Source organism: Drosophila guanche, unplaced genomic scaffold, assembly GCF_900245975.1.
Source record: "Drosophila guanche unplaced genomic scaffold, DGUA_6, whole genome shotgun sequence".
Classification (NCBI taxonomy): Eukaryota; Metazoa; Arthropoda; class Insecta; order Diptera; family Drosophilidae; genus Drosophila; species Drosophila guanche.
The window spans coordinates 14905002-14932662 of NW_022995743.1; the positions used below are offsets into that span (position 1 = coordinate 14905002).

Consider the following 27661-nt stretch of genomic DNA (forward strand, 5'->3'; position numbering starts at 1 on the left):
CGAGTTGTTTATGAAATATTTTATGGAAATTATGCAAAACTTGTTTACCAGACTTCACATTCAACATTCGCAGCCCTCTCCATCAGCCATCAGCCATCAGCCATGAGCCATGAGCCCAGAGCCATTTGGCGCCTTCTAACAAAGTTCTCCCCACTTTTTGCCACTCAAATTAATTGCATAACAAATTATGTTGATGAAGTGCAAGAATGTTGGGAGAATATCCAAATAAAATGTGTCTGGGCGGGGTCTTTCTTGGGTAATAGAAATTGTTGGTCCTTCGGGCAGTCCACGCAACAAAAAAAGGTTCATCAAGGTTATTCCTGCTGAAAGAACCCAAAGCAGACCATCCTGTACTGGTTCTTAATGAAACATTGTCCAGCCCCAATGGGAGACCATCAGGCGGCTCATCAGTGGATCATTAACCAGTCTAATGCCAGCAATTATTCCACACCAATGCCAAAGGGTTCGGGGTCTCCAGCTGGTCAGTTCGGGGCCCAAGCTCATCGATGGCGCTTTGGCGCTTGCTCCGCCTGAGCAACCGCTACATCAGTCTGCAGGCTCTGCTCCTGCTGCGGTTCTACCTCGCGCAGTTCTACTATCTCGGCCTCATGCGGGTGCGCTATGAGAAGTCCAGCAACTCGGTGCACCTGACGCCTTATAGTGTCACGATGGCGCGCATGCTGGGCCTGTTGTTCGCCTACTTCCTGAGCCTGGCCCTGCTGCATCCATACGCACTGCTCCTGCACATCCAGCTGCTCTTGTTTGCCTGCTGCCTGCTGGTGCAGCCGCGGAGAGTGTGCGAGGAGCGAATCCGCTTGATCAACTGCTTTCTGCGGCTGGCCCCGGAGCTGTACCGCAGATGTCGCTGCAAGCTGCGGCTCTCCTGGATGCTGGTGCTGCAGCTGGTCTTCCGTCTGCTCACTTTCAAGATGTACTTCGAGACCTTCATGCTGTCCAAGGACGCCACGTGGAAGGTCTTCTTTGTGGTCGTGTTCGTGGTGCCCGTCTCGTTGGCCATTTGGGTGATGGACATGAGCACCCACCTGGTGAGCATTGCCCTCACGATTCTGACTAAATCCTTTGAGCTGATGAACGACGAGCTGGCCTCCATCGCTGAGCAGCTGCCCGTTGGCACACTCAAAGCCGATCACAAGGCGGTGCAGAGGCTACAGCGCCGCCACAGATCCCTGCAGCGCCTGCACCGATCCTATGCGAAGCTCACCCAGGAGCTGCTCGACTGCCTCACTCCACAGCTGGTCCTCATCATGGTCTACAACCTGAGCATGATCTACTCCCTCTCCTATGTCCAGTGGCGGCGCCTCTTCCAGATCGCCCTCTTGGCCAACAATCTGCGCCAGCTCATGCACTCCCTGTCCGCCCTGGTGGCTGCCGCCGCTGCCCCGCAGGACATCTGCTGGTTGCAGCTGGCCCGCTTGCTGCAGTTCGACGAGATCCTCGCCACCCACGGCTGGCTGGAGAGGAGACGCTGTCGTTGGCGGCTGCAGGATGCCGACAGTTGCAGTCAGCGCGTCAGGCTCTGCCTGCTGCAGCCCGGCCTCCAGGTCCTCGGCCTGGTCACGCCCAACCGGCAGCTGTTCTTCCGTCTGGCCTTTGCCTACTGCAGCTTCCTGCATCTGCACTACATGTGGAAGAAGTCAGCGGTGGTGTCCGAGAAGGACATAACGATTGTGGTCGAGATTACCCAACCGAAGGGAAGGATCTTTAGGTTATTCTAAGTGCGACTAGAATTAATGTTGAGCGTGAATTGAGAAAAGAGTTCGCTTTGTTCAACGATTCCAAGCACACGATTTCCCTTCCTGTCCATCGTCCATCGAGGCCATTTCTCATATGGTTTGATTAACTTTCGCAGCCAGCTCTCGGGCAGCTTTAAGACATTTATCATGTATTTATTGCACTCTCTCTCAGAAATTATTTGTTCAATATAACACGCACTTTACAAGGAAGGCCAGGACCTTCATCCGCTCCTTCTTTGGGTAATTTTACATAATTTATGCATTCGCCAGTGCTGTAACGTGCACAAAAATAACAGTGGAGCATTCTTCCGTCCTCCGCAGCGTGTGTCTTCCTGCTGATATATGTAATGGCATGGCTGGCCGAGCACTTGAGGTGCCAAGTAGGTTGGTCCTCGGTACTGTCTGGGCACCCACCCCAGCAGTTCTCACACATGCCTCCTCCATCCGGTTGGACCATGAATCATTCTTAAAACATTACCTCAACGAAAGCGAATAGGTAGAAATATTTTATGTACACAATTTTGCACCTTCTCAAATCGCAGGAGATTTATAGAGGACTTTCTCCTGGGGCTTTTCGCACCGCCCATTGGAGCCAGTGCTGAAGAGGTGTCCCACCGGAGTTGATTACATTTTCCACCCCTTGAAACTGCTTTCTCTCTCGATTTATGTGCATTTTAAACCTTTTTCTTTGTGGCATATAATCTCGTTTATTCGTTGTTGTATTTCTATGCCTTGCAAATGAATTCGTGAATATTCGTATTGAAAATCAATTAAACTTGTTGGCCAAACACTAAATTGGATGTTGTATCACAGCACGAAAATAAAGGATTTGAAACCAGTTTTAATTGAATGAGCTCCTCTCGTTGATAAAATAAAACATTCCATTGGAGCTTTAAGTGGGACTTTGATTCGAGTTGAAAGTTTCCTTTCGCCTCGACGAACTTTAACCGCATTTGCAGGCTGTCTTTGATCTCCTTGTGGCTTCGCTCCTTGGGTCTCATTCAGAACAACAAGAGACAAAAGATTGTGTGACAACTGGGGTAAAAGTTGACAAAGTGCGATAGAGGAGTGCTGGGGGTCCTTAAGTTATTTCCTTCACACTTGTCGTTGCTGCCTTTGTGGCTCGGCGAGTTTACTTTTGACCGAAAAGTCAATAATTTGGCTTCATTTAAGTTATGCCAACCACGGAATTAAGCCGCTGCTGGCTGAAGACATCAGAGGCACACGGCCAGCGGCCTTTTGTGTAAATCTCTTTAATTTATTAGATTTCATTAGACATTTTGGCGTTGAGTCTGGCCGCAGGGCGGGCTCATGGGGTGGTCGAAGCGGCGCAATTTTTGTATTAACAACCACCCAAACATGACTTTTCTTTCTTTGGTCATAAAAAGTAATAAGGAGGCCAGCACAGAAAGGCACAAAAGGAGAACGGAAACGAAACGAAACGAAACGAAAGGAAAGGACAGCCAACACAAGAGAAGGGACACATAAAAGTATCGCATACTTTTCTGCCATGGAACGAGCCTTTGTTTTAGTGGGTCCTTGGGGGCTGTGGGTGTGTGCTGCTGTCAAATCAAATTAGTTTCAACGGTTGCTTCCCCTGGGGGGCTTGCAAATATTTAATTGCGAGTGAATTGGTTGGACATTTTATGGGTTATTTTAAATTCTTTAAATAAAAAAAAGGAATTTCAGCTATTTGAGTGGGAACTAATGCATATATTTCAGTAATTATAACCCAAAATATGTACATGAAACTTCAAATAAAATGAAATTGCCTTCAAAATTGCATGATAATTGTCATAAATGTATGCAAAAAGTGTGCCCCAATTGACGTATCATTTAAGCGTATCCCTGCCATCCATTTCGCTGTGTGTGTGGCTCAAACCCTTAATGCAGAAACAGACACAAATACATGTATAATTTAGGATCACTTCAAATAAATTACACACTCAACAATGTCAGACACACACGCGCAGGGAACATGGCAAGAACGTTGTAATCAACAAAATTACACTAAAATATAGCAAGGGACAGAGGGAGAGAGAGAAAGGCGGAAAAAAATAAAAGGGAAATACATTTGACACGAATGCGTCGACGAGGATGACACGAAAGCGCTACCGACCCGAGCCCCAAACCCCTTTCTCCATTACTCCACCCTCCACCCTCCACCCTCTATCACCTACTCTTCAAACCTCATCAGCCCAAAAAAAGCCAAAGTAACACATGAAAGGGAAAACTGGAATGCATTTACCGGAGCTTTGGATACCCTAACAAAACAATCGTTAAGTTTTGAAACTCAAATTCCTCATCACATTGGCCTTGAGTCAGTTCAAACGCAGGGAAAAAATGGTACTGGGGTTTGTTTTACGAATTTCGTTAGTCCCAGACCAGGAGCAGTAGAGGCAACATCAAAATCCAAATTTCTTGTTTAGTTTTCAGTTTTTTTTTTATTTTTGGGTTCCTGTCAAAAAGGTGAATCAAAATTTGTACACAAATTGTGTGGCAATATATTAATAATTTTATTGTTTAGAAATTGTACGGCTCAAAATGTGTTATGGACCTTGTGGACCGTGCTACGGCGGATGCTACAGTCCTTGCTGTAGCCCCTGCTGTGGGCCATGTGGACCGTGTGGACCATGTGGACCGTGTGGACCCTGTGGACCCTGTTGCAGTCCCTGCTGTGGACCGTGCTGTGGACCCTGCGGTGGATGCTGCAGCAGCTGTGGACCTTCTTGCTGAGGATCAACATCGCCAACTAGCTAACTGAATTCCAATTTGCCAAATGTCTTTGCTGACTTATTCGACTTGAAGACAAGATCAAGTCGTAATAAAGCTGGATGGGAAACGAACTTTATTGGTTTTCTTGTGCGTTGTGGTAGGGGTAGGGGTTAGCTGTGGGTAGTGTGCAGTCAGTGTCTAGATACATGCGTAATACTACAGAATATATACAGGATCGGGAAAGGCAGAGTAAGAATAAAATTCCTGTTAGTTTCTAGTAACGAAACTGCTGTCAAACGTTCAATCTGATTCGTCATAGCCCTCTGTTAGAGTATCGCAAATGGCACAACGCTCGAAGCCAAACAATGTAAAGTTGCTGCCAGGACGACATGACAAGGCGAGCGAGCAAGTGGCAAACCAGACTTCTGTTGGTGTATCTGTACGTACGTAGGTGCGCGAGTCTTTCTGTGTGTAGGTGAGTGTTTTCCAGTGTGTGTGTGTGTGAGGGATCCTCTGTCATGTGCGACACTTTGTAACATATTTTTTTCCCATCTGCTTTCGCGCGAGTCCCTCTTCTGTGGAGAGGGTTTGCCTCTTTTTTCGGCGTCACTCGTCAGTGTCTCGTCCCGTTCCGCTCTGCCCTGCATGGAGGTTTGTGTGGGTGTAACATTGTTTTTGTCACGCAGCGCGACACTCCCCAAACCCCATACGCACAACACCCACACACACCTGTCCGCTCTGCCTTGCGCGTATCAATCAGTTAAAAATATTTTACGCTGCCAAAGGTTCCGTAAAAGAGGCACAAAGAGTCTCCACATGTCGCTGCCAGTGTTGCCAGGGTTGCTTCTTCCCATTACCCACCCTTCCTGCTGTTGTTGTTGTAATTTGTATGGCTACATTTATAACAGATATTTTTGTATTTTTACGATCTGAATTGCCTTTTGTTGCTTTTATTATTATTATGTCTCTCGCTGCAAGACAACAAAAAAGAAGCCGAAAAACCTTGGGAAACTGTAAGCGAAAACCAAATTGCCACGAAGGGTAATCACAAATCACATTTTAAGTGTTCCCCTGCGGAACGGCCCAGGGCGGTGAGCGTAGAGTGTGGAAAAAGTGTGACTAAATTTCCCGGAAAACCCTATGTTGGATGTTGTGGTTGTTACGTTTCGATTGCCCATAACTTCCCAATGTGTTGTGCAGGTAACTTTTGTTTGGCTTGAAATTGATTAGCAAATGGATTTCGGCTTAAATGTTTACAATGAACATTTTTGCAGGATTTTTCTGTTACATTTTTGAGGAATTTATGAGAATTTATTTACAATACCCTTAAACCCATTTCGTTACAACAAAGTTTCAGAAGGTTAGTGGTAGGGTTTCATGTGTCCAATCCATCAGCTCGTAACTGGATTATTCATGCACGCTTAGACAGTAGATGTCCAGTACTCTGAGGAACAAAACGGAGCGTTCCTCCGGCTGGGTGTGCATTTAACACCCCTAGAGGCACTTCAGAAAATGAACCAAATGCTGGATGGCAAAAATGCAGAAAAATTGCCAACAAAGCAAAAGCCTTTCATAATAACTTTTCAACAATGGAACTAACGCTTTGTTTTCATTTTGATTACTCCATTTTTTTGTTCTCTCTTGTGGGTATATTGTGCATAGACGAAATAAATAGGAAGAAAGTGGAAAGCGAATGGCAGCGGGAGGAGAAGGCAGGGAGAAGTGAAACCTAGTTATAAAACAAATTATGCATTATTAAAAATACAACAGACGGAGGAAAGGAATGGAAAGAAACGATAATGGCAGCAGCATCGGCATCCGCAGCAGGACGAAATGGAAGAGCTGACAATGAAGCCGCAAAAAAACTTGGCACAGAAAACAGAAAATATACTTTTACATTGTGTGAGTGTCGGTATGTATAAAGTAAAATAGGCGACTACGAAGAATGCCAGTGGAATGTTAAATTTTATAAATAGAGAACAGAACAACAGGCACGAAATGGAGGCCAGAGGAGCATCGCCCCGTGGCGAGAGGAGCGGCGGAGGGCAAAAGAGATTGAAGTGCCAGCAAATTTATGGAATACGAACGAGCGTTTCCTATTTATCCTATTTTCCTCTTTTCCTCTTTTGTTGATTTACTTTTGCTCTGCGCAAATTGAATCAAGTATAGCGGCAGGAGAGGGGCAGTCGGAGAATCGAGCGGAACCCGGCAAAAGTCTGTCAAGGATTGAGGGGCGGCGCGGGGAGCGGCAAGTTGTACAGTCGAAAGGCAAACCAAGTTTTGTTCCTGCGACAATTTGCCGACTAGTTTCCTTGCTGCAGCTAAAAATCTGAATCTGAATGTGAAACTGACAAGCGGCCAAATACATTTTATTATTTCTAGCATCTACGAAGTGGCAGCGTTGAAGGAGGAGAAGGAAACAAACCGACAATGAGCATGGCATGGCTGCAGAGCTGAGACGAGCATCAGAATTTGAAGCTGAATTAGTGAATGTCAAACAAACTTAAATAAGTTTAGCTAACAGAAAGTCAACTTGCAAGTCAAGAAAAGAGCACTGGGAGAGGGACTAAGGTCGAGCAAATGACTGAGCAGGGAAGTAATGTAACTCAGACAGGAATGCACTGCGACTAAGTAATAAGCCACTAAAAGAGTGGAAATGTAATTACGAATATACTACGCATGGTAGAGGCACTGCAGAAAGACACACAAAAGTTTGAAATATGTATAAAAAAGCTCTTGTACTAGGGCCTAGCCATGGTACTAGAAATGCGACCAATGCGACTACAGTGAGCTCAGCTAACAAACAGATTCTTTGCAGATTTGAATGCTAATTTAGAATGTGTGTTTTATCCACCGTTTCTACATTTGATTGCCTTAACAAATGGTTATTTATTCTATTACGAATTACACGTTTCAACATTTGTAACCTGAACAATGCTTTAAATCTATTTTCCCACTATTTACACGCTTTTGCGTGCGACTCCACTTGCCCGCATAAAATGTGAGCCGCAACGTGTGCATTTCCCTGCTGCTGCTCGCTTTGTTGCACAAAACAACAGCCACGGCCCCGAATCGTTATATGCGGCTGTTAAATGTTAATTCTCGTTTAGCGTTGCACGCCTCGTATACGTATACGTAATTTTGTGCAAACTGATTTTTAGTTGTCCAACTGGACTGCAGCTGTTGCACCGCATACACGGGCAGACACACACACACAGAGATACTCATGGAGCGACCACATTTTGAAGCGAGTTGATTTTACAGTTCATTCAGCATGTTGACCAAAATTGGCGGGTTTTAATGCGTCTCTCTCCCTGCACACACGCCTTCCCCCTTCTCTGGCACACTTTGGTATGAAATAAGTTTTAGTTTCTATTTTCGCTCGTCGCTTTTTTTTTTGCCATTTTGTATTTTAGTTTAGCTCTGGAGCCCGGCAATCCCGTGCCAGTGCCAGTGCCAGTGCCACTCGAACAATGTGCGGACTATTAGCCAAAATGTTAAATGACACGTTGAATGCCACGATTTGTTATTGTTGCTGTTGCAGAGGCAAGTGGCGAAAAGGTGGCGTATTGTGTGTCTGTCTGTGTGTGGCAGAACTAGTTCAGTTTTTGGGGTTTTTCTTGTACATGATTGCGGTTTTAACTGCAATTTTGTGGATTGTTTTCAATGCTCAACTGGTTTTGCACCAACACCCTGCACAATCGATTATTGTTTTATGTTGTGAAAATATTCAATTAATTTCGAATAATGCTCTCGCAAAATAGTTATCGTATGGCCAGGCCAGGCCAGGCCAATCCCATTCTTCCCATTCTTCTCTTCCATCGCAAACTCTTGGCAATATTTATTTTCAATCTTTCGCTTTAGAAATGAAATAGAATTTATCATGGTGTTCCCTGGGCAGTGTTTGGCAAGAAGAAGCTGCAATTGTGTCCAGGAGCTGCAGCATAGATGGAGCTGTAAGCATCTGCTGGTTGGTGTTGGTGTTGGTGTTGGTGTTGCTGGACCTGCAAATCCTGTTCCAAATGGATTATTAAATTTTCATGCTCCAGCTTGACTGGTAATCCAGGGAAACAAACGAAAATTGAAGTGCAACTGGCAGCAGTAGCTGGCCAAATTGAATGATTCCCGGGGCATTGGTATTTGGGTCGGTGCGCCAGCCAATCTCCAGCACATGTCCTGAGGGGAGGGGAAGAGCATAACAGATTTCCTGCTGCTGCTGCTGCTGCTGCTGCTGCTGTTTATGATCTGTCGGTCCCTACGCCTGTGTGTGTGGTTTGGTTCTGTGTGTGTGTGTGCATCCTGAAGGGTGACAATCTATTTAGGATAGCAACTCATTTGAGCTCCAGCTCACGGGCACGTTGCCAAGGCTCTGGGTTCTGGGGTGTAAATTTCAATTTGACTGCCACCGCGAGACTTGCAACATAAATCATACTTAGTGTTCGCGCTGCTTCTGCTGCTTCTGCTGCTTTTGCTGTTGCTTTATTCTTACCACCAGCTCATTTGTTGGCAACTGTTTTTGGCCTTTGCATTTGTGCACACTGCACATTGCATTTCCCCCTTTAGTCACGCGCCAATGTCAAAGTTTTTCCCCTCCGCTCTCTGCTCTGCGCTGATGCATTATGGAGGTGTGTGTGTTATGCCCTCTTTTATTTCCGTTTTCCCCCATTAAATGATGATGGATGATGATGCCCGGCAATTGCCACAGCAAAGAGTACACAAAGATAACCTAATTGCTTCGAAAAGGGAACATTGCCCAAATGCCCAAGGTTATGTGGGCCAGCAATTGTCATTTTCGCATCACTGATAAGTTCTTCCTGGCAGCAACCTGCCACCCTGTCTCGCTCTCTTGCTCCGACTTGCTTCTGTTTATGGCCATTAACTGCGGCCAATGGCTTCCAGCCTTATCTGCATGGTTGCTCCTGTGCCCAACATATGGCAATTAAAGAAGGTTCACAGATCATCTGGCGCTGCTGCTGGGAAAGGTCATTGTGATTATGCCTCTGCGAGGCTCGACAGAATGTGAAGTTTCCGCAGTTTTCCCTAAATCTTTTCGGCTGGCACTGCCAACCAGTTAAAGTGGCATAAATAGTTTGAGGCGAAAACTGGAGTACTGGCTGTTGCTCCTCAAGTAGCCAAGGGGACTCCGACACGTTCCAGGACTCGAGGCGCATCTGCTTCCTGTCGCGAGGTTCCCTATTATATACTGTCTTTCTCCTTGTGTTTTTGGGATAAATGAAGTAAGTAAGACAATACAAAAGCTGCTTATGTACGAATATGTTAGGCTGACGGCTGGCACGCCGCGTGGCAGACTTTTCCACACTTTTTTGTGTCGTGCAACTAGCAGCAGCTGTTCCGACGGCTACTTAAACCAGGGACAGCCTGCGGAGAGTGCCACCTCTCTCGCTGTCCCTCTTTTGTGTGAGTAGTGAATTATAGTAGCATTTTTAGCCAGCGTTTAGATGCTTTTAATAGCCACCATTCACAGGCAACACACACATAGTCGTATATAATACCATAAGACGACCACGTGCTTCTTATCTTTCTTTCTTTTGCCAGCACTCCTTTCTCTTTCTCCTTTCCTCGGTGGCTGCAGACATTTCTTTAATTATCCAATTACAATGGCACAAAAGAGGCACAGAGGCGAGAGAAAACGGAAATCTCTGCCTGCTGCCTCTTCTCTCTGTGGTTCCACATCACTGGGGCAGCTTTACCCTTTGGTTTGAATTCCCATGTCCTTAAAGAGACGATCCAACAAAACTTGACACATTTAAGCTAAATAAATAAATCATATTCGTGAGTTCTGTGAGTGTATTTAAAGCTTCGACTTTCAAGGCTAATCTTGGCTTGTGGGTCAACCTGCCTTTCTCGTTCCTTGGATTCCATTGGATTTTTATGAGCTTATTTAGCCTGGTGATTGGGGTGGTGGGGGCTGGCTACTGGCTACTTCCTCTCAAGTGTTTTCATTTCGTTTAGCTCTCGCTGACTCTCCTTATTCTGCTTATTATCAGCTAACGGTATGTTAAGCTGCTTTCAATAACTGTTATTATATTCCCCCTTGGGGAATATTCTCACTGTTCTTCCACTGCCGCCACACAGCTACTCGGGCTAATCAAAATCAAATTAGTTTTTGTAAAATCATCAACAGCAGCAGATGGAGGGGGCTTAAGGAGGAGCACGGTGCTGGAGCTTAAGCTGTTGCCTCGATTGTAGCAGGAGGGGGTGGAGGCGAGAAGCCATCTCGTATCCTTGGCAGGTCGTTAAATCCTTACGCCCATTGGCAGTCCCCGCGCAGCCACGAATGCCGCAGTGGCCGTCGCATTGAGCCGGGCAGAAGAGAATTTAATGCCGTAAATTGACTGCGTGAAATGAGGTTAATGCTCAATAATGCATGCGAGTAAATGCAAAAAGCCGACTGAACTCGTTCTGGCTCTGGCTCTGGCTCTGGCTCTTCGTGTGGCTCTGCTACTGGCTCCAATTGCGCCTCTGCGTCCTGCTGCTCCTCTCGTTGCCTGATCATCTGACGGCCATTGCTTTTGTTGTTGCCGCTTTTGGTCTTGTTCTCGGGTTATCGATGCATTGACACAAATGTTTGCCAGCTTCACACACACACACACACACACACACACAGAGATAAAAACAGACACAGAAGTTTATTTCTGCGCACCATTAACTTTTGGTTTATGACAGGCCAAATGCACAGTGGTCTAAGATCCACCGCGAAGGGTAACCGTTGGGCAAGAGAGCGAGAACGAAAGGGTTCTTTACCCTGCCTTAAATAAAACAGAACTTGTGCCACTGTGGCCAGTGGCACTGGTTAATTGCATATGTATAGGGAAGGCAGCCGCTTGGGAAAGCCGTAGGGTAAACCAAAGAGAAAATCATTAATAAAGCAGCTTAAAATTGCATTAACACTGCAAATGCATGAATGTAGTATATGTCTGCCATGTATTTTAAGCTTCTCGCTCAGTGCAAAAAGCAGATTTAAAAGTCGAGAAGTTGAGCAATTTGTACTTTACAACCACAGAGCCGCAATGCAAGAGCAGCCAGAGAGGACGCATGCCAAAAAGGATGTGGGGGGGGGGGGGAGACAGAGTCACACTAGTTCCTAGTTGCATGCATTAGTCGGGGGACATAATGTCCTGCAAATTGTGGGCATTTTTCAATTTAATGAGGTGCTTTACTCTCAAATTTTCACAAAGACCAGCAGCAGCAGACAGAGCAACAGAGAGAGAGAGAGAGAGAGAGAGAGCGAGGCCAGAGGCCACTCGAAGAGCCAAGGATAAGTACGAGTACGTCATTGTAATGGCACTGGCCGACTGCCTGCCTGACTGCCCTGACCGTTCGCCCTCGCTCTCTCTCTCTCTGGCAAGAGACCATTAAAATGGTAAATTGCGGCCGGGAAATTGCATCATTCTTTCGTATCATTTCACAGTTGCGTTCTCGTTTTCGTTCTCATTCCCACTCTCGGTTTGCTGCTGAGAGTCGTCTGCTATTGGCCAAACTAACTACATTTCTAACATTGCACATTACTCATACGCCGCGTCGTGCAGCCACCAGCTCAATGACTGCCAGGCGTTCCGCAACTGCACATCATTATACAGAACCATCCTTAAACAGTTCTCTGGCTCAGACTGAGACTCTGTTTCAGGCTTCATCTTATCCACATGCTCGTCAACGTCAAGTGCCGCTTGACTGTCATGGGTGCCGTGTGTCTTTGAGGCCTCTGCCAGATGAGAAAATCACACCAGAAGAAGGAGTATCGGTGTCTCTGTGGGTGTCTGTGCCTTTGCACATGTCAAGCGGCTGCTAAATGTCATCCGACACCCAGATATAGGCAGCCCAAAGCCAGTCAAAGCAGCCTTCTGGGCCTAGGAAAGTGTTTCGCAATGTGGCAACTATTTTTCGTGCAGCGAAACTGAAAAGATCCTTTGGCAAACGACAGGCAGCAGGCAGGGCCACAACGAGAGTGATGTCTTACTAAATCTGTATTATAGCCAGCCAATGGAAACTAAAAGGATAAACTTTTGCTGTGGTAGTGCAAAAATATTCAACGTTGGCCTGTCTAGGGGGTATCCTTTCGTCGCCTCTGGCTTGCTTTCCGGTTAGATTTATTTTCTCTCACTGTTTCAATGATTTACGAGTGCTACTGTTCAACTTTTCTCACTCTCTTCCGCTCCGTGCTCTGCGTCTCCTCTCTTAGTTGGCATTCAACGAACTTGAGGTCTGCTCTGCCACACAGCATCCGGACAAAGTGTTAATGAGCACGACACGCAGGCACTTCAATATATTGCGCTCTGGTTGCTTTCATTATACGTTATTATCCCACCCATCCCATTCCATCCCAGTGACAGAGCCACTGGCAGAGTGCGTATGCTTAATATTTTTGTGTCACTTATGTAGTTTGCACTTTGACAACAGCTCTCTGGCCGCTGTCACACCACAGCAAACATCGCACCATCCCCCGATGGGTGGTCGTGTCAAGTGTTTGCTGCAGATTTTAATTTCGGCCACTTGATGTCTGCCCAGCGCTGCCTGGGGCTCCCCCAGTCCACTGCCTCATCCTGTTTGATGGCTGCACAGCAAAAAAGAAAGGAATTAAATTAAAATTTTAATTAAAACAAGCGCTTGTCTGTGGCATAAAGCACATCCATGATCTTTGCATACACTTTAAGCCGCGGGGCTGTTTAATGGAACGTGTGTGTATCCGAGGATGATGCCGCTTGTGGGTATCTCCGAGGTTGAAGCCGTCAGGCAGCTGTGGGAGTGAGGCTTAAATGTCGGCCACCTTAAGCGGCTGAGCTATTGTACAGACAGCACATGCCAGCTTCATAATGGACTGAAGCAGGTGTTGATGCCATGGCATAATCAATAAAAGAGGGTTGAGGCTGTTCCCTTCATTTAAACTTTAACTGACGTTTGACTTTTCCCTTTACACAAATAAATAAAAAAAAGAAACCATTTTATTGCAGATTTTCATGAAGCTCGTTATGCCAGCAGCAGAATGCCCCCCGAGAGTTGTCATCAGCATCATCATCGTCATCATCAGCTAATGACCCTGGAAAATGGCCAAAATAAACGATAACTGAAGGCTGCACAGCATGGGGCCTGGCCTGGTCCTTGGTTGGTAGGAGAATAACTGGGATTAAATCCGACTTCCGGCAATTTTCAACATCATAAATAATATTTCAATAAATGTACATTGCATTTTTCTCGACTCCCTCCCGCTGAGCACTTAATTACGTTGCGAACCAGCCAGGGCCAGTCTTCGTCACAGTCCTGACCTGCTCCGAGTCCTGTTTAATGCTGGCATCAATATTGATGGCCAGTCTGTCGGCTCCGTAGGGTGCATCAGGAGTTGAGCTATGAAATTAGTTTTGCAGTCTGTGACGCCCAGCGACACAAAGGCTCACACAAGATCATGACAAATACATTTCTGTGAAGTCTGCGGGTTGCAAATTTCATTAAGATTAAGTTTGGGCCGACAGCAGATTCTTCTGGCACCTTCTGGCATAGCACGATAGCAAGTGCAACATAATTCCCGAACAATACATCAGGAGAGTGGAAGGCAAAATTGTAATAATTGAATTGATTTCACTCATTCAATCTCCGCTTTGTTCTTTTCCCCTCTCTAGCCACACGATGTGCTTAGTGGATATTCCTTCAGCTCTACCGCCACATTTCTGTCCCTGTTCCTGCCCCTGACGTCTTTTGTTTTCGCTTGCCAATTTTTGCTGGCCAGCGAAATGAAAATTGAAAATTGAATATTTCCGGCGACACAATGGGAAAGTCAGAGCAGAAGCAGCAACAAAAGCACCAATAGCAGCAGGAAAGCAGCTTTGCTGTTTTCGCCACTGACCTAACCTCATAACCTTCCTATGGCTCACACCGCCCGCTCTCCCATTGTCGACTTTTGCACTTTCAAAGCGCGAATGCTGCTGCATTTTGTTGGATTTTCTTTATTCTGCTTTTGAATCGAAAATTGCATTGCTGAGGTAAAAAATTGTGAGAGAGAGAGTGAGAGTTGGGAGGGACAGCGAGGCAGCGGAAGAGAGTGTTCAAAAATATGGCAGCCAACGGAAAACGGAAATAAGCCAAGCGCCTTCAGCTGCTTCAGATTTCGAGCGAGAGTGCGGGAGTGAGAGACAGATGAAAGCTGTTTGGCATTCCGACTTCGCGATTAAAGAGTTCGATTCGAACTACAAGGGGCAGATGGACAGCAAAAATGTTTTCCAATTAGAGTTTAGAGCAGGTTTACCTTTCTCCAGGGGGCTTTGTAGATTGCACTGGGAGTGGATCATAAAAGTGGATTAGATTTGGGTGTTCAATAAATCTCTATAATTCAATTGTTAGCCAGCTATTTGAGGATTATAACACCGCCATCGTTCTTAGTTTGTTCAGTTGTTCAGTCAAAGGTAAACCAGTCAAAGGTCTGCCCCACTGATAAAATGCAAAATTTACTGCTCCAAAAATAGAGATAAACAGATGAAAATTCGAGCATGCAATGGAGAATGGGATAATCCCACTTTGGCCACAATTTAATTACAGTTTCCCCACAGCACCCACTGCATTCCATTCCGAACAAAGTTCCCATTTCCCGGCGCATTAGCGATCCGCAACGGCATTGAATTAAACCGCCATTAAAATAGATTCCGAATGTGCGAAAAGCGCACAAGGAAAAAAAGGTGCAAACTAACTGGACATTGGCGGGGCTCTCTGGGTTCGCTCGCATTAAAACCGACACGAATAACAATGGAGAAATCCTATTTGAGCGCCGCATGCAATTAAATACATGCTGAGTGAGAACGAAGGCTGGCAGGCAGATCATCAAAGTTGCCAGTTGCCAGTTGCCAGTTCGTGTGGCAGAGTGGAAAGCACACATGGGTCCGAGTTTCGAGTCCCGAGAGCCACTAAATCCGGAAGTACACAAATCGCATAGAACACAGCGCCACGAAAGAGCGAGAGTGGTGCAGAGAGTGGGGAGTGAAGTGCCACAAGAAGTTGGAACAACAAAAAAATATAACCAGAAATAAAAAGTGTCGGGACACTGATTCAAAACTGTATTCAAAATGCACGCCAAAAAGGGGCTATGTGGGGAACATGTAAAGGCCAGCAGCTCCTCTCTCCATCTCCCTCCAGCTGTACCTATTTTTTAAGCCGCATTACAAGTGCAGGCAGCTCGACGAATCGGGATTACCAGCAGCCAAAATGCAGCTGCGACCACCGCGGAGAGTGGTTCAAAGGGGGTTGGGGTGGAGTGGTCTGGTCCATTATGAAGGTTCATGTCAGCGCTCTGTCCATGGGTCAGCAGCGAGTAAACAAGCGACTTTGCGGCGCTTTTGAATGTTGTTTTTTCCCCTTTTTTTTGCTGGTAAATATATGCCAAGTGTCTGATAATTGAAATGCTCAAGGGTAGTGTGCAGTGGTGCTTCGGGCTAGTGGGAATATAAGAGTTAGAGGATTAAAAAAATCACTAAAGTGCAGAAGCAAATGGAGTGAAATGGAGCCAAGTTAAACACTTAAAATCCATCAAATTGAATCTCAAGACATTCCTTTCTGCCATTCTTCGAAGTCTTTAAAAGCAGCCAAAGGAAAATAAATCAAAGCGAATCATTTGAAATCTACAAAAAATGTCAAAATTGTTAGAAAAGTTTCAAATAAAAAATCTAAGCCATGTCCCCTCGCTCAGCTCGTGGCGGGAAGGATTTTTTCCGTCGCCAGAGCATGAGCTATCTGGATACGATCATTGAGAAGCTGTTGTCGGACGGCGGAAATCCGCGTGCCAATGAGCTAACTGAGAAAGAGCTAACGAACATATCCTCGTCGGCCCGAGAAGTGTTTCTGTCACAGCCCATGCTGCTGGAGCTGAATGCGCCGGTGAATATTTGCGGGGACATACACGGGCAGTTCAAGGACCTGGTGAGGATGTTCAAGAAGTGTGGCTTTCCGCCCAGCTCGAACTACCTGTTTCTCGGGGACTATGTGGACCGGGGCCAGCATTCAGTCAAGACGCTCGCCTTGCTGCTGGCCTACAAGCTGCGATACCCGGAAAACTTCTTCATGCTGCGGGGCAACCACGAGTCGGCGGAGCTCAACCATGTCTACGGCTTCTTCGATGAGTGCAGGACGCGATACAGCGTCATGTTGTGGCGCTCGTTTGTCGACTGCTACACCTGCATGCCGGTGTCCGCCATTGTGCAGGACAAGATCTTCTGCGTGCATGGGGGCCTCAGTCCAGATCTTCATACCCTCGACGACATTCGGCGGCTGAAACGACCCACTGGTGTGCCCAGTGCCGGTCTGCTCTGCGACCTGCTCTGGGCCGATCCGGACCCCAACACCGAGGGTTGGGGCTGGAACGAGCGAGGCGTTAGTGTCACCTTTGGCCGATCTATTGTGGAACGCTTCCTGAGGCAGAACAACTTCAACCTGATTGCCCGAGCCCATCAGGTCGTTGCGGATGGCTATGAGTTCTTTGCCAATCGCCAGCTGGTGACCATCTTCTCGGCTCCCAATTATTGCAACGTCTACGACAACTGCGCTGCCGTTCTGGTTGTGAACTACGATTTGCTCTGTCACTTCACGATCATTCGACCAGAGAATCCGCTACCTTTGATTGCAATGAAAAGAAAGAAAGTCGAAAGCTCCCGAGCACTGCCAGTGGGGCGGGACTCTTAAGATTATTTGGGATTTTTCTATTTACCAATAAATATGGACACATTTAGGGATTTATTTGAAAGGAGAGTTTTCGTGGGCTACGGCTGCCGGTTTCTCGTCTTTCAGCCAATTTAATTGCCTGCAATTATGGTTCAATCGAAGGACATTTGGGGGTCAGACGAGAAAGCGTTTCCCAGCTATGATTAAGTAATAAATCCTAATTAAAATTTAATTAAAATGCCCAATGCCAAGGGGGCGACGAGCTACATAAGTAGAGCCAGCCAGGGGCAGGAGTAAGGTGCTATAATTGGAGCCACAAACGAGGTGGGGAGGGACAAGAGCTGAACAGCATGCCAGGTGGGCCGTAACTTGGGGGTGGGGGAGGATTGGCAGAGGTGTGGCAACAGACGGTGGTAACTTTTGTTTGACTTTGTAAAACGTCTGCCTGGCCACAATTTTCGCAGGGAAAATAATTCCATGTGCAAATATTTAAATGCGGCTGAGGCGCGTGCCGTGGGGTGCACAAGGAACTCATTTTGTTTACAATAAAACCCGAAGCAACGTAATTTATACATCCATGTGTGCAAGCATAAACAAAAGGTTTTCCTTCATATTTTCGCAAAGCATAACGCGCAGGAGGCGGAGGAGCAAAGAGAATAATCTGAGCAAAACAGGCGGGAAAGGGCGGGATGTTGTGTGCCTGCAACTATTATGTATCGTACACATGCAGAAAAACAAACAAGAAAGGTGGAAATGGTGTACACGGGACGACAAGAAGAAGCCCACCATTATGTGAGAACAGCTCTCAAGGAGTATTCAGTCAATTATATGAACAGTAGTCCAAAAACAATATACACCCTACTCCAAACTAGGCATTGACAAATACCTTGTGTCTATATAAATATTTATTGTGTGTACGTGATTTTTACATTTGCTCCATAAATTACGTCTAGGGGTTGGCGGCTGGCTGTGGTGCTTATTATTATTATTGCAGCCTCTGGCCATTCGGAGTATGTAATTGATTTGTACTCTTTTTTACGGAGCAATTTTATGTCATTTAAATCAATTTCGAGGGTAATTTATGCTTCAGGGTAAAGAAATCCCCTCCCACACAAAGGTTGACAGTGCCACAAATAAATTTCAGGGATATTGATTAAATATTGAACCAAATCCTACCTTTTTCCCCTCGTTCTTCACACTTGCCAGGTTCCACTCTTACGATTATAGGTCCAATAAAATACAACAAAAAAATAAAACGAAAGCCAGGCACTTGTCTTTATGGGTAACAAAAACTTTATGCTGGCATTTCGGAACAAATACCCTGAAAGAAAAGGGAAAAATTAAATAAAAATGTAAGAAGCAACGAAATGATATGATGGCACTTACAGACAGTACAGGTGTGAGGAGGGGCAGGGCCAACACGGAGATGGTTGCTCCGGACAGATGATGTATAAAAATGTGAACGGCAACAAGCGAGAAACTTGTAAGTGTCCGAGGCAGTGGCAGGACTGGGGGAAGAAAACTTTTACCAAACGGTGTCAAAACATAAAAACGAAAATTAAGCAAAAGAAAAAACGGCATCCCATGCGAGAGTCTGTGTGTGTTTGTTTGTGCTCTTTTAGTGGCTTCACCTCTGTTCCTGACACCTGCGCACAGTATTTCCTTGAAGACAGCTCTAGCTCCAGCTCAAGCGCCTTCGACCAGGAAATGAGAAAATAAAGAGAACGCCAGGACAATCTGCAGCTGAAAGCATTGCTGATAGCTGAGAGCTGCCCAAAAGGCAAAGCGATAAAAAAATACAAGTGGGATATTTTAATCAACTTATACCGACTATAAGATACCCACTAAAATCGTTTATTTATTGACCACTAAAAGACAATGATTAATGATTTAGAACCCATCTTGAGTTGAGGCTAAAATGGAAGGCAAATGGTCTTAGCGATGGTTGGTCTGTCGATTGATCAAACCCATAAGTATGTCTCCCAGTAAAAGGTATCCGTGACATCTTGTACCACAAACAAAGTACACTCTTGAAGACCCAGACTACAGGGTGTAAATGTCCAGGTCGTGTAGCGCGCCATCTTAAAGTTCCAACGTTACCATAATACTTAACGATAACTGGTGGGTGGGTGGTGGTTTGGGCGCTCGTTCCGGCATGTCCGCTGAGATCCCCAGTCTAATTGGCATGCAAAGGTCGTCCCCAGCTGTCCACGCCGAGCATTGCTTTGGGGCCAATACAGATAGAAGCTAAGGCGCATCTTTAGATGAGAAATATTTATAAATCTTTCTGTGCAATCAAAGGAACCAGGTATCTGGGCTACCATTCCCATCTGAATGTGTTCCTCCTTTCACTCGCTTTCAGGCTGTATTTCTGCCTTATATAATGCAAAATCAAAACATCAGCCACGTGCTATGTGCTAAATGGCGCGTCTAAGCTACGGAAACAGCTGTTAAAGCGTAAACAAAAATCAGATGATGGCAGAGACATAAAAGAGAGTGTCTTTCACGCAGAGCTTTCACGCTCTCTCTCTCTCTCTCTCTCTCTGAATTAACCGTTTCGCTCTGCAAACAAACTTCACTTTCATTCAACAGCCGAGAACCGCTTTCGTGGCGCCTCGCTGCCTCTCGTTGCGCTTCGTGGGTGTCGTGGATCAGTTCGACGTAGCAAACCGAAGCTGAAGGTTGTCCTGTCGTCGTGTTGTGTGGCATAGGTGTGCGTGCAGAGACGTGTATATCCAACGTTAGGGATTCCTCTTATCAGGACTGCCACACGCCACATTCAGTTCGTCTGCAGACATCGACGGAAACAGTCGGCGAGTCGCGTATCGTTCGTGTATTCTGCGCTGAAAGCAAATTGTGTAATTATATTTGATGTCCTTCGTTAAGATTAAATATTAAATGTGTCCTCGAGTGCGTCTGCGGCTGCTAATGAAAAATCCTCGAAAAATACAATAAAAATCAAAGGAGAGACGCGTGCCACATCCGTCAATGGCCGTCAGGACTCTCGCTTTTCCCTTTTGTTTTTTTTTGTGCTAGCTTTTGTTTCTCGCCCCCCACAGTGTTTTTCTTTGTGACTGTTGCAAATATTTCTCATATGCCACATGCCACGGTCCTGAAGTTGGCCCGATTTTGATTTTTATTACCTCACGTTGTCCGTTGCTCGCTGTTTTTGTTGGTCCCCGCCTCCGTACCGCTTCCGTGCCACAACCGTTCGAACTTTTGCATAAATAATTCAATGCGCCTAGAGGTGAAATAAAAACTGGGCTATCCATTGAAATATTCAGCCAGCTGGAACCCGCAAACGGGTCACAGAAAATGCTCGAAAAGCTTGGGGTGTTCACCAAAAATTCAACTCTTCTTCAGCGGTCTATAAAAACATAAATATTCTTCCTGAAAACAAAAAGACATGCGTCAAACGATTTAATACACACCGCAATTAACCTACAAATAATGGACCATTTCTTTCATAAATTCATTTCGATAAGAGCACATCCAAATACGAATAAAGACATGAATTCATAGTGGGGAATTTATGTACAAGATAAACCATTATGTGCTTTAACGGATAGACCCAACAATTTACATCTTAAAAGTGGTCCCTCAGTCCAGCTTTTATATTTTACCCAACAAAATCTCACACTTTAAAAATATTTCAAGGCAAACCAGAAGAAAACACCAAATTCCTAACCAAAATATTTCTGTCACATATTTTTTTGGCTGACTCACGTCGCCAGGTTGGCCCTTGGAATGGAATGGTAGTGGCTGCGAGTCCTGGGTGTTGGGTGCAGGGTCCGTGTCCTTTTTGGCTCGTTATTTGGTCGACCTCCAGGCAACACTAATTGCAGCAATTTTTCAAGCTCCACCGAGCGACGCCCGCCCGTGTTCTCCTTTCCTTTTCAGGCCACTAAAAATGTTTTTGCTTTGCATTCTCCGCTTTTGCTTTGGCCAATTTCCATGGAAATGCAACTGTGAATTTTTGATATATATCAAACAAAAAAAAAATCAAATAAATAGAAAGAGAAAACCGGAGGAGAAACTGCGAAATGTTTGTGGTCGTCCTCGAAAAGTCCTTGACACGTTGGCCCCTTCATCTAATGAAGAATGATTGCGGCTGGCGGCTGGCGGCACCGCTCCGGGGGGGATTTACAATCATTTTTCAGTTCCCCGAGGAACTCGAACGCCACATGAGTAATGATGCCTCGGCCTCGTGGAGCATTACCCAAACAAAGATCTGATTGCATTATGGCATCGAAATGTTTTGGATTGCTTGTCTTTGACCCGAATTAATTATGAGAATCAATTAGGGGGAAAATTGCTTTTTAATGAATATCAAATATTGTCTAATAAATAAGCAAAAAAAAATTTATGAGGAATTTCAAATTAAAATCAAACTATTTGCAGATATTAAGCGGAGACAAAAGCAAAAGCGTGCAAATATTTCCACAAACATTTAAAATTCCATTATAATATTCATTCAATAAAAAGTGCTTGTGTGAAATTAGCAAATAAAAGGCGATATAAAAAGAGAACCACAGATAGAAAGAGAGAGAGAGAGAGAGAGAGAGAGCGTGGCAAAAGAGAAACAGTGCAAGTGAAGTGTGAAACGAAGGGAATTGTACCAAGGCAAAGCGCATCTCGAAACGGATTGGGGAATCAGAGCAGAGGCCAAAACCCAAACCGAAACCCAAACTCAAACCAAAGTCAAGGATCAAGTGGAGTCGCCGGGCGGCCGATGATGGGCCAGAACAAAGGAGCGCCAGCTGAAGGAGCTCCAGCCAGCTGCGGCCTGTTGATGCGGCTGGTGTCCCTGGTGTTGGTGGTGATGCTGCTCCTCCTGCATCTCGTGGTTGGGGCACATGCCACGCCGTCTCCCTCCTCCATGCAGACACCACAGAAGCGAGGTAAGTGCTGCCCTGCCGCCACTACACCATTCTCTCCTACGCTTCGCTGCCATTGTGGTTCGATGGGTCGGAGGGAAATGGCAAATAAATGTCAAATAACATGGCTATAACCATAGCACCCAGTGCACCCCTCTCTCATATGTACAGCTGCCTCTGTTTGCAGTGTTGTGGGTAAATACTCGTAGGCAGGACAAAAGGCACGCCACATTGCGTATACGTAACGTTGCCAGAGTTGGCATAGCTGCTGCGGATACATCTTGAATGGATGCCATGGCGGCAATGTCGGCAGGCACTGCTGGCAGTACGAGTCCTTTATTAACATTACACTGCTTTAAACTCTGTCAGACATAATAGAAAATTGAATTGCCATGAAGAGGAGCACAAGGAGTGGAGTGGAAGGGAGTGACATTTCAGAGCATCGGGCAACGTGCAACTCAATCCTCTCATTGGTTGGGGCGTTGTTTATGAGCACAACGAGGCTGGTCTGCCCCGAAGCACTGCTGGGACCCTGCAAGTGATGCAATTAAGTGAACAGCTCTGAAGGACGCAAAACATAATTGAAGCCCGAGTGCCATGAGGTTATGCCTCTGCCATCCACTCACCTCGTAATGATGGAGAGAGATTTGATGGGACAGAGATGATTGGAATATTGAGTAGATGGGGGAGTAGTTCATGCTTATTGGAACAGAAATTCTCGATTATTAGTTATTGATTATTTACACAACTACTTCCATCTCAATGGAAAGCTCTGTGTTACGTAGCTTTAAATCAATTGGAATCATCCGTCAGCGAATTACTTTCCCTCTTGAACCAGACTCTCGTTGCTCCTTTTATTTACGCGCTGCTCAATTGGCTGTTGTGATACTTGGCCAGCAACCTCCTGTCCACACTCTCCTTTACCGTATTCCTATCTCTTCTGGCAAACGCTCTCTCTTTCCGCAGTCGCAAAGTCCGTGAACTTTTGCTTTCATTCGACGCTGGGGAACAATATTGGACCTAGTCGGGTGTCCTTTATTCACTCCTCACTGCCAGCTTCCAGCTGCCGCGTCTTGAGAGCTGCCACACACAACATGCTTCGTTTTATTATGCAACAGCCAACGCAAAAAGTCGAAAAAACTGGCTACTTTATGGAGGGGCACCTCACATAGTACGAGTATATAGAAAAAGCAGAATAAAGAAGAAACCAAACAACAAAAACAGAAACAAATACAAAGAGCTTGACGCGACATTGTCGTAAATAAGAGGCAAAAAGTTTGGCATTGTTTTCCATTTCGCAGCACCAGTCGCAGTTTCCCTAGGAGTCGCAGTATCTCCATCTCTTTGCCAGGGATAAGGGCAGGGGAAGGGAACAACTTGTGAATGAATATGATAAGTTTCTCCTGCCATTTTCCTTTGGCTGTCCATGTGTGCGGATAGCCGTCATAAATTTGTGCTAATCCAATGTGGTGGCTGCTCCATGGAGGGTTCTCTATGGAGGTGAAGTGAACTTTATGGATACTTGAGCGCCCACTGTGGCTGCCACTCCACCTCTCGGCACAAACATTTTACGGTTTGTGAAGCGTGAAATATGCAACAAATTGGTGGAGGGAGCGAAAATAATGGGAAATACCAAGAGTGTCGGATAGAGACGCGACCCCAAAAAGACACAGCACAATGTTGATGCGCAATGCGAAGCAACTTCCCAATTTAATTTATTAACATTCACACATTAGACCACGCGGCGCACCTCAAAGAAGCGCTTCAGATAGTACACCTCGAGAATGGTCATGATTAGCAGGAGCGATGGTCCGAAAATCGACCAGGAAACAATGCGGAAATGGACACTGTCGCTGACATCCAGGTGGCCGCGATAGCGGACATGCATGTACTCCTGCTCCTGCTTGACGGCCGTCATCTTGGCGGACAACTCGTTGAGCATCAGCTGGACAACGGCCTGCTCGAGGACATCGTCGCCGCGTCGCTGGGGGTCCGTGTAGTAGGCCAGGCCCCGAATCACATGGAACTGGAACATAAGCACTTTGGGGGTCAATGTGGAGAGTTGATTGTCGAAGCAGAGCGTGTAGACACCCATCTTGCTGGCGCTGAAGGTGAAGCTGCCCACGGACTCGCGAGTGGAGTGGTGCAGCAGCTCGTTTTCGGGACCCTTGATCGACACACCAATGTCCTTGAAGCCGCCCTCCATCACCTCAAAGGAGATGGTAATGCGCTCGCTCACCAACACATGTTCATGGAAACAAATATCCTCGTGGGCATCCACGGTGATGATGAAACCACGAACCGACTCGAACAGCAAAGCGAAAAAAATCAAGATTGCTGGCAACATTTTCAATTTGTTCTAAATTTAGTTTCGTGCCTGCGGGAGAGTATCTGGCACTATCTATCTGTATTTGAATGAGTAATGATTGATGGAGCATTGCCCCAACCTGACAGTAATTTCCAAGCAAGCTGGCCATTCGGATCTATGATTAATAATTGATTTCTGTTCTAATTTACTCAGTGTTTCGCTTCATTATCGAGCTGCTCTCTGTCTCCCACTGCAAATAAACCCCACACAAATCAAATTAAGATGATAAAAGCAAATTGCAAAATGTTAGACAGACCACCCACACTCCTACCCACCCATTGTTCATTCATTCATTCATTCATTTACCCATCTATAGATACAGCGCACATTGCTGGGGCCTCCCGTCAATGCATATTTGATGTTATTGATTCCTTGGCCCATCTATTGTCAAATTTGTCATGCATTTTTAATGCCCTCTGGGGCGGGTTGAATCCAACGTTTTGATACTGATTTTGCTTTCGCCCCTTAATTCATTTTCATTTGTGTCTCCCTGCCACTCACAACCCACTCACCCCACACATTAGCATAGCAATTTCTGTAAATAATTACAATTTATAACTTTTTGATGGGCTTCATAGCAAATAATTGTTATGCCAAATGTTATGCAAAAAGTTCAATTGTGTAATTTATGATTCAGTGCAAATTCAAATACGCGCACGTACTTACATGTCGGATCCAATTTGAAAGCTTTTTCAGCTGCAATAACATTGTTCCAGTTCACAAATTGTTGCGAAATTTCAATCCCCTGAATCCCCAGAACTTTGTTAATGCAATTACGGGAATTGTATTTAATTATACAACTATTTTTGTAAACTACTTTAAATTCTAGTTTAGGATTTTATGATTTAATTCGCTTATAAAACTCGATTTGCTGTGCATGAAAAATAATTCAGATTAAAGCTTTGCACAAGGAAAATTCAACCTTTATATCCCCTTTCCATACGGTATTTGAGCAAGTTTAAAATTTGTTTATCGCTGAAAACTCGTTTGTGTGTGTCTCTAGCATCACTCTGCCGTTTATGTCGCACCTTAAACAATTTTCAGAGCCGCCAATTCGGCAGAACCCAGAACCCATTGAAAATTCGAAAAATGTTGAGTCCCGCCCGTAACAGCTCCTCCTTCCTGACTCAGTCTTTCTGGCCAACTGTTTTACAACTATTTGCTGTGTGCTCTACTCATTCTTCACACTTTTCTTCTCTGCTTTTTTTTAGCAGCTTCTCGGGTTTCTGGTCGTGTGGTGGTCTCTGTTCGTTTTGTTCGTTGGCTGCCTCGCACTTTTGAATATATACGAGTTTCCTTTATGATATTCAATTTCAAATTCTAATGCTTTAAGCGATTAAGTACACGCTTTACGCCACTTAACTTCATGTCGCTGTGTGTGCTCGGTGTCAGCCGGGAAACTGTGTCCTCCCTCATCCCACTTGTCCCGCCAGAAGAGCCATCCAGAGATATCGCGCGGGTATTTGCCGACTTCAGTTACTTTAGGCGCCGCCAACACTTGATGCCTGCTCCTGTTCCCATACCCAGATTATCCCAGGCTGCAGCTCCTCCTCTTATTTCGCCTGTTCCTTTCTCTGTGTCGACATGACATCGACGCTCTTAAGTGCCAGTTCGAGTTGGCCTGGCCTCCTCCTGCTGCCTTTTCCTTTCTTTTTTTTTCTGCTGGTCTGTGTCGTGCCCAAGGACTTTTTTCATGTGCGTGCTGGAGCTTAGTGGCAGATGTGGGGGAGCACAATTCCATTCCGAATAGATGAGGGGACAGATTTCGTTACGGCTTCCATTGCCACCGCTGCTGGGCCTGGCTTAAAGCGGCTTAAATTGCGTATACGCCCAGTCGGTCAGAGTTCTGGCAGACGACTGTCTGCTGGTAATGGCCGAGCCGGTATTTCTCTCTGTCTCTCTCTCTCTCTCTCTCTCTCGTTTACGCTGTTTTCTCGTCTTGTTTCTTGCTTGCTCTTTCCCGTTCACATATTTTGCATTTGCTGGAACTATCGTTTCTTTTTCGGACCACTTTAGCTCTGGCATCTACTCAATTATTATTATGCCGCTTGAGAGAAACTGTTGCCGTAGTTGCCTCACGTGCCTACCTTCCCACCCACCCTCTATCCCTCTCTCTCTCTCTCTCTGTGTCTGTCTCTCGCTTACTTCCACTCTTTATTCTTCCATTTCTATGTGTGCCTCGTCTTCATCAAATCGCTTTTGTGGCCTGGTCATTCGTGCGTGTTCTAATTTGTTTGCTACGCAGCTCCCTAGCTCTGGATGTGTCTGTGTGACTGCATGTCCGCATGTGTGTGCGTGTGTGTGTCGCTCGTGTTGATTGCCACTCAAGTCCGCTGTTGCCCGCAATCCCCTACTTTGCCTACTTTTCCCCCCACTGCTTTCGAGTCCACTTTTAATGCCCTTTTAAAGGTGCAAATGACTTTGTTTCGGTGTTTTTTTTTACTTTCCTTTTTGTTTTGTGTGTCTCTCTCTCTCTCTCTCAGCATTAGCTCAACAATTTTGTACATGTGACAAAGCTGCAGCCAAATGGGGACTGCCACCTGCTAGTGACATGGTGGTAGGTGGCAATTATCATAAATAGACCCAAACAAGTTGTCCCCAGCAGAGGGTTTTATCAGAAAAAGAAGCACCATAGAAGCCTCTGAGATCATTACTTGCCTGTCCCGCAGTCTTCCTTTTTGTTGCAAGATGAGGAATGTTTTCATCGATTTCAGTTCCCGTTTCAATTGAATATTATTTGGTTATCTGCAGAAAACTGTTTTATGGCACATCTAAAGAGAGAAAATGAAGCCATATCTCAAATGTTTATTTGCCAAACAACTCAAAGGAATGGAGGCAGGAAGGAAGACAGTTCCGCCAGCGAAGCTATAAGATGATAAGCGGGCAAGGGGGTGTCCTGGCATCCTGGCAAACAAACCGCACACACATACACACACACACACACACACACACACACACACAGGAAACGTGCTAATCTCCACTTGAAAAACACTTGAGAAAGAGAAGCAGGCAGAGAGTGCAAGAAAGAGTGAGAAAAGCCAGAAGAAATGAGGCAAAGGACTGCGCCGCAAGGCTGTGAATGAGCTGTAAAAAGGCTCAAGTATTGACAATGCCTTTGGTCCACACTTAGGCATCAATGATAGCCCACACCCACTTCTATTCTTTCTCTGTGTGTCTGCAATGGGCTAATGGGCGTGGCAGAAGTGGGACCAGACAACAAATTGGCAAATTTCGTGCTTTTTTCCACAAGAATGTGTGTGCGAGGATTTATTTCAATTGAAAGTGCCGCCATG

General features: G+C 45.6%; 3 protein-coding genes across 3 annotated transcripts; 2 read left to right on the forward strand and 1 right to left on the reverse strand.

Moving 5' to 3' along the window:
* The first annotated feature begins 485 nt into the window (after positions 1 to 485).
* On the forward strand, positions 486 to 1736 carry LOC117592624. The gene has a single exon (XM_034286559.1). The coding sequence runs from the start codon at positions 507 to 509 to the stop codon at positions 1734 to 1736; it is 1230 nt and encodes a 409-aa protein (XP_034142450.1). The 5' UTR covers positions 486 to 506.
* Positions 1737 to 16115: 14379 nt separating this feature from the next.
* LOC117580733 (serine/threonine-protein phosphatase alpha-2 isoform) lies at positions 16116 to 17164 on the forward strand. Its single transcript, XM_034267407.1, has one exon. The coding sequence runs from the start codon at positions 16140 to 16142 to the stop codon at positions 17142 to 17144; it is 1005 nt and encodes a 334-aa protein (XP_034123298.1). The 5' UTR covers positions 16116 to 16139; the 3' UTR covers positions 17145 to 17164.
* Positions 17165 to 23680: 6516 nt separating this feature from the next.
* LOC117587705 (transmembrane emp24 domain-containing protein 2) lies at positions 23681 to 24441 on the reverse strand. The gene has a single exon (XM_034278608.1). It carries the CDS (start codon positions 24345 to 24347, stop codon positions 23733 to 23735), a length of 615 nt encoding a protein of 204 aa, XP_034134499.1. The 5' UTR covers positions 24348 to 24441; the 3' UTR covers positions 23681 to 23732.
* Between the last annotated feature and the right edge of the window lie 3220 nt (positions 24442 to 27661).

Bases quoted from the DNA above. Each gene is read 5' to 3' on its own strand.
- LOC117592624 (XM_034286559.1), top strand. From the start codon at position 507: ATGGCGCTTTGGCGCTTGCTCCGCCTGAGCAACCGCTACATCAGTCTG.
- LOC117580733 (XM_034267407.1), top strand. From the start codon at position 16,140: ATGTCCCCTCGCTCAGCTCGTGGCGGGAAGGATTTTTTCCGTCGCCAG.
- LOC117587705 (XM_034278608.1), bottom strand. From the start codon at position 24,347: ATGTTGCCAGCAATCTTGATTTTTTTCGCTTTGCTGTTCGAGTCGGTT.